At 42.0% G+C, this 12113-nt stretch overlaps 1 protein-coding gene across 1 annotated transcript in view; it reads left to right on the top strand.

The window, feature by feature from the left end:
* Window positions 1-12113, top strand: part of GNPAT (glyceronephosphate O-acyltransferase) — a 36527-nt gene that overhangs the window by 2064 nt on the left and 22350 nt on the right. Inside the window, exon 2 of the mRNA XM_001151001.4 lies at window positions 7697-7879. Coding sequence (XP_001151001.1) covers window positions 7697-7879 — 183 coding nt within the window. The remainder of the gene's footprint in view (window positions 1-7696; window positions 7880-12113) is intronic.

Below are 12113 nucleotides of genomic sequence, written 5' to 3'. Positions count from 1 at the left end.
TGGAGAAGGTTTCTAAGAAAAGGTGATATCTAAGCTGATCTTCCTTTTTTTGTTTTTGTTTTTGTTTTTGTTTTGTTTTGGAGACAGCCTTGCTCTGTTGCCAGGCTGGAGAACAGTGGCTCGATCTTGGTTCACTGCAACCTCCATCTCCGGGGCTCAAGCGATTCTCCTGCCTCAGCCTCCCGAGTAGCTGGGATTTTAGGCACACGCCACCCCGCCCTGCTAATGTTTGTATTTTTAGTAAAGACAAGGTCTCACCGTGTTGGCCAGGCCGGTCTTGAACTCCTGACCTCAAGTGATCTACTCACCTCCCAAAGTGCTGGAATTACAGGCATGAGCCACTGCACCTGGCCTGAGCTGAGTTTTTGAGCTGTGAATGGCAGATGAGGGAGAGGAAAACTGTCCTAGACATTGATGTAAAAAAACGACTCCCTTGCATATTTGGGGTTAGAATTAGTTAGTTAGATTTGGGTGGAAGAAAGGAGACATGAGAGACAAAGTAAGGAAGTAGGCAGATATTTCCTAAAGAAATTTTATGTGTTGTGTTTACATATCCTTAGGGATAAAATCTTAACTTTACGGGAGATCTTAATCTTACATATATGTGTGTGTGTATACACATACACATATATATGAATATATATGTGTATATGTATTTTTTCTTTTGACATGATGTCTCACTCTGTCACCCAGGCTGGAGTGTAATGGCACGATCTTGGCTCACTGCAACCTCCACCTCCAGGGTTCAAGAGATTCTCCTGTCTCAGCATCCCAAGTAGCTGGGATTACAGTTGCCTGCCAACACACCCGGCTAATTTTTGTATTTTTAGTAGAGTCGTGGTTTCACCATGTTGGCCAGGCTGGTGTCGAACTCCCGGTCTCAAGTGATCCACCTGCCTTGGCCTTCCAAAGTACATTTATATTTTTGAAAGTCTGAGAAGACTATAGGTTTCTGGTGTGATTATCTGTATAGGTAACCTGTTTTGCCTAAGTAGAGACTGTAGGAAGAGAATCAGGTTGGGGAGGGAATCTGATGCATAAAAGTGGAGATCAGTTAGAATGCTATTGCAGTAATCCAGAGAAGTAATGAAGCAGTAACAGTGAGCCCGGGAAGAAGGGAAATTGATGAATTTATGTGATATTTAGGACAGTAAATCATCATCCTTTGGAACCATTTGAATGTGGTGGCTAAGGAAAATAGCATAGTCTGAAGTTCACTGTTGGGTTTCTATGATTTGGCAACTGGGCAGATGATGATGCCTTTCATTGATAAGAAATATGGGGAGAGGAGCAGGTTTGGTCAGTGTAATAGAATTCAGTTTGGGGTGTGTTCAGTTTGTGATGTAAGAGAGAAATATAATGATTTTTAACTTGTGGATTATCATGTTATGGGCCAGATACATTCCATGGTGTTTGGAAGAGATCCAAGTAGGGTTAGAAATATGGTGCCAGAGCAAGAGAGGGGGTCTGGCCTAAATGTATAGATTTTTCAGCAAGTAGGTTGTATCTGTAGCCATCGGTGAGCCTGAAATCATTCAGTGAGACCCTAGAATGAAAAGAAGACTGAGGATGGGTAACCACTGGTGTGCCATAATCCAGATGATGACTTCCTGTTAAAGTCCAAGTGAAAGATGCAGATGCCTTACAGTGTCCCACAAGACTGTACATGATCTCTTAACTGCTATTGCTCTGACTTTACTAATCTTCTTGTTCACTGGGCTTTAGCCACCCTGGCCTTCTGTTTCTCAGACAGTAAACATGCTCTTCCCTCGAATGCTCATAGTCCCTTCTGTGTGGCATGCTATGTTTTCTCAGAAGTTTTATTGCTGGCTCTTTGTATTATTGAGGTCCCAACTCAAATATCACTTCCTCAGAGAGGCCTTCCACAACCATTGAATCTAAAACAGCTCTCCAATCACTATTCCTCATTTTCCTCATTAGTTGCCTAATTTTCTTTTTTGTTGTTGTTAATTTTTGGCTGTTTAATTAATTATTTTTAGAGCCAGGATCTCGCTCTGTCACCTAGAGTGGAGTGCAGTGGCACAGTCATAGCTCACTGTGACCTCCAACTCTTGAGCTCAAGTGATCCTCCCTCCTCAGCCTCCTAGTAGCTAGGACTGTAGGCGCATACCACCACGCCTGACTGATTTTTTTTTTATTTTGTGTAGAGACAGGGCCTCACTATGTTGCCAACCTGGTCTCAAACTTCTGGTCTCAAACGATTGATCCTCTTGCCTTGGCCTCCCAAATCACTGGGATTACAGAGTGAGCCACCATGCCCTGACCCCAGCTTTATTCTCCTTGTATTCTCTTTCCAGTGGTGTGCTACAGCAGTCTTCTATTGGCTTGCAAGAGCTGATTGTTAAATTTTCATGAAGTTTGTGAGCCCATTCTTAAAACACAGCCATTATTAAAAATTAAATAGCCGGGCGCTGTGGCTCACGCCTGTAATCCCAGCACTTTGGGAGGCCAAAGCAGGCGGATCACCTGAGGTCGGGAGCTCACGACCAGCCTGACCAACATGGAGAAACCCCGTCTCTACTAAAAACACAAAATTAGCTGGGCATGGTGGCACATGCCTGTAATCCCAGCTACTCGGGAGGCTGAGGCAGGAGAATCGCTTGAACCCGGGAGGTGGAAGTTGCAGTGAGCCGAGATCGCGCCATTGCACTCCAGCCTGGGCAACAAGAGTGAAACTCTGTCTCAAAAAAAAAAAATTAAATATTAAATTATATAAATTTACGATTAAATCCTGTTTTTAAAAAAGGTAATAAATACTGATAACTTAGCATTTTCTCATTATTATACTATTACCTGTGCTCTTGAGATTATTTGTCTATCGTGCTGGAAGGTGGAGATCCTGTATAACTGTGTGCTACTGCTTGTTTCTCCCCAGCTTTGCGTTTGCTGGGGTCAGATTGGTAGCTTTAAATCTGCCCTGGTGGGAGCGTATATCCCACAAAAATTGACAAATGCTATAACTCAGAGCTCTCCCATATCAAGCGTTAAATGGTTAAACATTGACCAACATACTACTGGTGGTATCACTAAATGAATTTACCTTGTTTATTTGTTGTCTGTCTTTCCATAAGGACATGTAGGCTCTCAGTGCAGTCCCCGCCTGCCTTGTTCATGCTGTATTCACAGCCTGTAAAACAGTGCCTGGTACACTGTGAGCTCTCAGTCACTATCTGTTGAATGAGTGGATCCTCCAGAGCAGTTAAAAGGGAGGTATAAGAAAGGCCTATTTCACTAGCAATAGGGAGAGGCCTGCTCTACTAAGTAAGATGGGGGAGAGATAGTTCCCCTAAGGCTTACTTGGGTTCTTCTTTGTGTTATGTTCCTGAGTGAGTAGCCATGTAAATTTACTTACTTAATGATAGTAAAAACTTCTCAAGCATGGTATAGGGAAGGCCAATTAATGAGGAGGAACACTCAACCCTAGCTGCACGTAGGAATCACTTGGAGTATTTTTTAAAAGAATTCGGACAGCTGAGCAGCACTCACAGACCAAATTAATCAGAAATCTCTACAGGTGGAACCTGGATATCAGTATTTATTTTGAAGTGCCCACAGGTTATTTTAATATGCAGCCTGAGTTTAAAACCACTGGATTCGGCCGGGCACGGTGGCTCACGCCTGTAATCCCAGCACTTTGGGAGGCCGAGGCAGGTGGATCACGAGGTCAGGAGATCGAGACCATCCTGGCTAACACGGTGAAACCTCGTCTCTACTAAAAATACAAAAAATTAGCCGGGCATGGTGGCGGGCGCCTGTAGTCCCAGCCGCTCGGCAGGCTGAGGCAGGAGAATGGCATGAACCCGGGAGGCGGAGCTTGCAGTGAGCTGAGATCATGCCACTGCACTCCAGCCTGGGCAACAGAGAGAGACTCCATCTCAAAAAACAAACAAACAAACAAAAAAAAACCACTGGATTCGACATCGGGTAAGGGCCAGAATGGGGAGATTTGAGCCTTATCCTGTGAATACTGAGGAGCCATCATCGATAGGGTTCAAAAAGTGACTTCATTCTGTAATTTATTTTTTCATTCTACAGTGGCTTGAGTTCATACTAGAAACTGGGAGTACAGAAATGTATAGGACACCTTATCTACCAGATAAGAAGTTCACAGTCTTGTAAGGGAGGCACCAAATACGAGTTTAATGAAGTGTTTTAGAGACCATCTTGAAAATCCGATTATTGAGGGTTCAGTAAAGACTGAAAGGAAAGGATGACCTGTTCAATCTAGGTAAAGGGGAGAACCAGAATATGGGACACAAAAGAGGTAAACACAAGCTCTGGTTGATGGCTAAATATTTCCCAGGTGAACAGTGCGGAAGGAGCATTTGTAAATGCCCCTCTCAATAACTGGTACCACCATCCACCTTGTTCTTCATAAAAGAGACTGTCTCTCTCTTGATCACCACTATATCCTCAGCACATACCACAGTGTCAAGCACATAGGCATTCAGATATTTGAGAATGAATGCTATTCTGTAGAGGGAGCAACTTGAATCAGAGATCTGGGAACACATAGTGTGTTTAGGGAACTGCAGGTCTTGGCATAGCTGGACTATTGGATTAAGAAGAATGGTCATGAGGCAGGAGGTGGGGGTCATGAAGAGCCTGGGGTCATATGCTAAGACAGGTGGACTTGATGTAAGTCCACCTTGCAAGTAGCAGAACCACGGAAGGATTGTAGATGATTGTATTTGGCAAGCTTTTTCAAAGTATACATGCCTGCTAGTTTCCCTTAGGGGTTCTTATCCTGAAGACTCCCTCACTCCCATACATGTCTGTGTTTATATATGTACAGTTGACCTTTGAACAACGTGGGAGTTAGGGGCACCAACCCTCTGCACAGTCGAAAATTCACAAATAACTTTTGACTCTCCAAAAATTTCATTAGTAGTAACCTACTGTTGACCTAGCTGATAACATAAGCAATTCATTAAGGCTTATTTTATATGTTATGTGTATTATGTACTGTATTCTTAATAAAGTATGCTAGAGAAAAGAAAATGTTACTAAGAAAATCATAAGGAAAATATATTTACTATTCATCAAGTGGGAGTGGATGGTCATTAATCCACTTCATCCTCGTCACTTCACATCGAGTAGGCTGAGGAGGAGGAGGAAGAGGAGGGGTTGGATTTGCCCTCTCAGGAGTGGCAGAAGCAGAAAATCCTCATATAGGCCAGGCGTGGTGGTTCACGCCTGTAATCCAGCGCTTTGGGAGGCCAAGGTGGGAAGATAATTTGAGCTCAGGAGTTTGAAACCAGCTTGGGCAACATAGCGAGACCCCCGTCTCTATTGAAAAAAAAAAAAACTTAAATGTAAAACTCCTCATGTAAGTGGACCTGTGCAGTTCAAATGTGTGTTGTTTAAGGGTCAGCTATATATATGTATAAACACACACACAAACACACACAGAATCACATGATGCATAACAATGTTTTAGTCAGTATATGATGGTGGTCCCATAAGATTATAATATCGTATTTTTGCTGTATCTTTTTTGTGTTTATATGTGTAAATTTGTACCATTGTGTTACAATCACTTATAGCATTCAGTACAGTAACATGCTGTACAGGTTTGTAGCCTAGGAGCAATAGGCTAACCACTATACTATATATAGCCTAGGTATGTAGTAGGCTATACCATCTGAGTTTGTGTAAACACACTCTGTGATGTTTGTACAATGATGAAATTGCCTACCAATGCATTTCTCAGAGTGTATCTCTGTTGTTAAACAGTGCATGACTATATATGTGTATACATATATTCCCAGCTGATTCTGATCCTTTTCTCCTTCCACTCCCAGGACCACTAAATGGGAAGTTCTTGTTTTTAAGCCCTAAAATGATATAATCATAGTTGGCTGCAGTCTACAGAGCTCAAACTGATACAACTATATATTTATTAATGAGAAATGTGGGATTTGAGAAGGTTTTCCAGCCTTATAAGCAAGAGTATTTATTACAAGGATTGCAACTTTACATGAGAACTCCAACAGTGAAAAGACCTTTCCTTCATATAGTCTCTCTATATATGGACATAAAAATGTTCATATTTGTATGTTTCACCTGCCACCCTTGTATAAACTCCTCATAAATGCTATTTGCTGCCACTTATATTCTTATGCCAAATTGTGGTCTCAATTAACATTCTGTATTTTCTTCTATTACCTCAACATTTCATCTTTCAGTTATGGGGTTCAGTTACTGACCAATTATGCTATATTCCAAGTAAAACCGGATGTTGGAAATACAAAGAGGAAATGAACTTTCCTAGCTTCAAGATAATTTCATTTTAGTAGGGAGACAGACATGCATACAATTACAGTGTTGTGGGATACATACCATAATAGGTGTAGTTAGTGGGAAAAGAAGTGACAGGGAAAATATGAATGATTCCATTCGGGACTCTGGGAGAGCTTTCATAGAAGAGTGGTGCCTAAGCCTCTAAAGCATTTAGAATGCGCCTAACACTTTAGTGTCAGCACATATGACAAGTGTCCTGACTCTTTGTAAGCAGTTATACATGTTAGCTTTAATTATTATCATTACTACTACTTTTGTAATCAGAAAAGTACTTTTTAAAAAATTAACAAATCAGAAGTCATTGGTAGACATGTAAAGAGCAGTTTCAGGGGCTGGTTGGATAGAAGCTGAATGGCAGGGGCTGAATAAGAAATAAAAAATTTGTCACAGGCCAGGCACAATAGCTCACACCTGTAATCCCAGCACTTTGGGAGACCAAGGTGGGAGGATTGCTTGAGCCAGGAGTTTGAGACAAGCCTGGGCAACAGAGCAAGACTGTACCTCTTTATTATTATTATTATTTTATTTTGTAGAGATGGGGTCTTGCTATGTTGCCCAGGCTGGTCTTGAATGCCCAGCTTCAAGCAATCCTGCTTGAAGTGTGGAGGATTGAGATTAGCCTCCCAAAGTGCTGGAATTACAGGCATGAGCCACCACGCCCAGCCAAGACTCTGTCTCTACAAAAAAAATTAAGAATTAACTGGGCTTGGTGGTATGCACTTGTAATCCTAGCTACTCGAGAGGCTGAGGCAGGAGGGAGGATTGCTTTAGGAGTTCAAGGCTGTAGTGAGCTATATAATGGTGGCACTGTACTCCAGCCTGAGCAAGAGAATAAGCTCTTGTCTCGAAAAGAAGAAAAGAAAGTTATCACAGCAATATACTGCTCAACAGTACCTTTTATTGGAGCGCTTGTTTCTTGAATGATTTTTCCTTTTGTTTGCACCCATATGGTTTTATTTTATATAATTTGGGTTTCAAATGTTTGTTTTAATATAATTTTTAAAGCTAAGTAGAGGCAAATGGAACAGGTTTATCAGTGTGGCAGGTGAAACTATGTAAAGTTGATCAGATTACTCTAGGGCTTAGTGTCTCATCTTTGCTGTCTTCATTAAATTTCCCAAAGAGATACTGACAATGATAGCAATCAGAAATATAATAAAATATTATGGTAACTCAGTATCAATTTATTGATCCTAATTTTCTTTACATCTCTTTTTTTTACTATATGAAAATCTAACGTCAGAACACTCTGCTCCTGTTCACATGTCATAGAGTAAAATTTTGTCAAAGATGAAACCTTACCAATGTAGTCTTTAATCTGTCCTGATTTATTTTACAATATGTGCTCATTACTTTCTTGTCTTATCCACAGAAGGAGCTCAAAAAGTGGGATGAGTTTGAAGATATTTTAGAAGAGAGGAGGCATGTCAGTGACTTGAAATTTGCAATGAAATGCTACACACCTCTTGTCTATAAGGGAATTACTCCATGTAAACCAATTGATATTAAATGTAGTGTTCTCAATTCTGAGGAGATTCATTATGTCATTAAACAGGTAAGTGATTCCCTCTTCAACCGTGGCCAGATTTGTTCATTGTCAACAAGTTCTTAATTCTATAACTTATTTTGCTATCTTTAATATATCCTTTTAGGCTGAGCTGTATTCATCACATTTATCAAATAATTACTGTATCCGTGTATGTTAGCCTCTTGCTAGACACTAGACTAGAGGTCTAACAGTGAGCGAGTTGAGCGTAAGTGAAATATGTCGTCTGGGCGTAAGTGAAATATGATACGAGACATGCTAGTGGGAGCCCAGTGTGCAGGGGCGCTAATTAATTATAGGGGCAACTCATTTGGTGTAGGGAGTCAAGGAAGTGATTTTTTTTAATGAGGCCTAAAAGATAATTAGAGATTTTGCAGGTGAAGTGGGGAAAGAGTATTCAAGCCAAACAAATAACTTATTCCCGTGGTTTTCAAACCTCCACATTAGCATTACCCAGGGAGCTTTTCAAAATCCCCATATCATCCCCATGCCAATTAAATAAAAATGTCAGGGAAGGGAATATCAGGTGATTCCAAAGTATAGCAAAGTTTGGGAGCCACTGGCTTATTTTAAGGACTGAAGCCATGAAAAGACTTGTACTTTTCTCTTGGAGAAGCTATCAGTTTTCTCTGGTAGGAGATAGGTTGAGCCTATTCCATTAAGTGCATTCAAGTTTCCTCATCAATTAGATGCTAACAACAGTGGTTCTCAACACTGGCTTCCCCTTAGAATCACCTGTAGAACTTTTGCAAAAAGTTTACTTTCACTGTACTGAAACTAGTTCAGTATGACGAGACCAAAGAGCAAAGAAGGGATGATAATAAGAAATAAGCCTAGAGAGGTAAGAGGGTCATGTTGTGAAGGACTTTGTAAACCATGTTGGATTGTATTTTATCCTAGCACAGTGCAAAGATGTTGAAAGGTTTCAAGATACAGTGTGACACAATCGGCTAATGTTTTAGAAAAACCATTCTGCTAAAACTAGGCAGGAAGTCTGCTTGTGATGCTCTTGGAATAATCCCTTTGTGCAGTCATAGTTGCCTAGACTAGGGAGTGGTTGTAGAAACAGAGAAATGGAGAGATTTAAGGGATTTGAGAGGTGGGGTCTACTTCATTTATGACCAGTTGGTTGTAGGAATGGAAGGAAAAGAAAGAGGGATGATAAAGCCGTTCACTGAAATAGGGAACTTAAGAGGGAACCAGTTTGGGAGGGAAACTTAAGTTCTGTTATAGCTGTGTGATTTGAAGACATCAAAATGAAGGTATTTGGTGGGCAGGAGCTTCCTGATCGCTAGCCCTCCACGTCATATCACCCAGGTGCTTGTATGGTCATAGGCCCACAGGTGGATAAATGGATGCATTGCAGGTGTTGCTAGCCTGGGGCTTGGTCCCGCCCAGATCCTCTTCATAGCTTTGGGAGTGTGGCAAGGAATGACTGGCCTCATTTTTGCTAACAGCAGTCTCCTATTGCTCCATGCCCTCATTTTTTTCCTGGTCAGAAGAGAAAATATTCTTAAGAAACTCCTCTAAGGAATATGCTCTCTCCTTTTTTTTTTTTCCTTTCAGTCCTCTATAAATATCTTAAAGGAAAATAAGCATGCATGCAATTAGTGTGTTTTTGTAAGGAGAGTGAACTCATTCAGAATTGCAGTATTCTTGCTTGATGTTGGTTACCAAATGTTAACATTTGGCACTGCCTCTTTATTCATGTAGATTGTGGCTCACTCTCATCTTCCCCGTAGACAGAACTGACTCCGTTCATGTTTAAGGCCTCTCCCTGACTTTGCCTGTTACCTCCAGTTTTTTTGTTTTGTTTTGTTTTGTTTTGTTTTGTTTTTTTGAGACGGAGTCTTACTCTGTTGCCCAGGCTGGAGTGCAGTGTCGCGATCGCGGCTCGCTGCAAGCTCCGCCTCCTGGGTTCATGCCATTCTCCTGCCTCAGCCTCCCGAGTAGCTGGGACTACAGGCACTTGCCACCACGCCCGGCTAATTTTTTGTATTTTTTAGTAGAGACGGGGTTTCACCGTGTTAGCAAGGATGGTCTCGATCTCCTGACCTTGTGATCTGCTCTCCTTGGCCTCCCAAAGTGCTGGGATTACAGGCGTGAGCCGCCACACCCGGCCTACCTCCAGTTTTTAGTAGAGATGTCTTCAGTCTTGTCTTTAGGAGTATTGCCCCAGACTTCAAGTTACACCATATTTGTTCTACAACTTCCTCTCCGACCTCTTGGAATCTGCTCTGGTTTCTAATTAGTGAAGAAGAAAGACAGTTGTCAAGCTTTAAATTTGCCTCTCATGCTCTAAGGCTGGCCTGTAGAGATCTTGCTTTTTTAACTTTTAACTGGAGTTTATTCAGGTTTGTGGCCTTGGGAACATTTTTATCTCTGCTCTCTGTTTTCCTTGGACATATGAGCTGTGCTCCTATTCCTTTGTTTTTATTGGCCTTACATATCCTGGAGAAGCTATCAGTTTTATCAGGTTGGGCCTATTTCATAAGTGAAGTCAAGTTTCCTCATCAATTAGGTGCTAACAACAGCAGTTCTTCCTTATAGAAGCACTTGCACTTTTGCAAAAGTTACTATTATTATCTACTAGGAGGTAAACTCCATGAAGGCAAGAATTCCTGTCTCTTTTTTCACTGTCGTATTCCCAGTGCCTAACACATAGTAGACATTCAATCAATATTTGCTGAATTAGTGAATTTTTAAAAATGAGGCCATGGTCCCATCTACAGAGATTCTGATTTAACTGGTCTGGGATAGGACCCAGGCATCTCTCTCCCGAGTAGCTGGGATTACAGGCGCCTGCCACCACACCTGGCTAATTTTTGTATTTTTAGTAGAGACAGGGTTTCACCATGTTGGCCAGGCTGGTCTCAAACTCCTGACCTCAGGTGATCCGCCCACCTCGGCCTCCCAAAGTGCTGGATTACCGGCAGAGCCAACATGCCCAGCCTTCTGCTTTTTTTTAAAGCTCCTCAAATAATTCTAATGCACACCCAGGTTAAGTGTTACCAATTTAAAAGATCTTATGCAGGCCAGTGTTTCTCTGACTTGGCTGTGCTGCTGAGAAAAATCACATAAACTAAGATAGATTGGAATCGTACAAATTCATAATTAGGCAGCACAACTGGGCCTTCCATATTCCCCAGTAATTCTGTTTCCCTAGTGAACTGTTTTTCATTCTCCAAAATGACAGTTTTAGCAGCCCCACTCTCCTTGAACTTCCAACCCTGCCTCCTCTTCTTACTCTCAGCAGATGGTTTTTCTTCCAGTGTCACAATGAAAAAAATTTTTTTTTTTGAGACGGAGTCTCGCTCTGTCACCCAGGCTGGAGGGCAGTGCCACGATCTCGGCTCACTACAAGCTCTGCCTCCCGGGTTCATACCATCCTCCTGCCTCAGCCTCCTGAGTAGCTGGGACTACAGGTGTCTGCCACCATGCCCAGCTAATTTTTTTTTTGTATTTTTAGTAGAGACAGGGTTTCGCCTTGTTAGTCAGGATGGTCTCGATCTCCTGACCTCGTGATCCACCCGCCTTGGCCTCCCAAAGCGCTAGGATTATAGGCGTGAGCCATTGCGTCCGGCTGAAAAAAATTTTTTTTTTTTTTTTGCGACAGAGTCTCCCTCTGTCTCCCAGACTGGAGTGCAGTGCACAATCTCGGTTCACTGCAATCTCTGCCACCCAGGTTCAAGCGATTCTCCTGCCTCAGCCTCCCAAGTAATTGGGATTACAGGCACCCACCACTGCGCCTGGCTAATTTTTTGTATTTTCAGTAGAGATGGGGTCTCACCATGGTGACCAGGCTGGTCTTGAACTCCTGACCTCAGGTAATCTGCCCACCTCAGCCTCCCAAAGCACTGGGATTACAGGTTCGAGCCACTGCCCCCGACCACAAAGAAAATTTAAACTATTGTTAGTGCTCTCTCAACTTCCTGTGATCAAATCTACCAATTTACCTGCATCCAGTACTCATTATTTTCTCCTGTTAAAATAGAAGGAATCCCTTCTCCTGTTTGAGTTTAATCCCTACCCTATTCCTTTGTTCTAAATTCCACCCTCTCCCTCATCCTCAGGAACTTTGCTCTCCTGACTATCCCTTCTTATTTCTTCAACTACTTCTTTATTAGCTCTTCTCCCATCAGCATTTAGCATATTTACTTCTCTCCCAGTTTAAATAGACCTACATCCTTTAACCCCATGCCTTCTGTAGTTACTATCTCTTTCTTCCCGCACCTCTACATCT

The sequence above is a fragment of the Pan troglodytes genome, chromosome 1 (assembly GCF_028858775.2).
Source record: "Pan troglodytes isolate AG18354 chromosome 1, NHGRI_mPanTro3-v2.0_pri, whole genome shotgun sequence".
Lineage (NCBI taxonomy): Eukaryota > Metazoa > Chordata > Mammalia > Primates > Hominidae > Pan > Pan troglodytes.
This window is presented reverse-complemented; position numbering and strand designations above follow the sequence as displayed.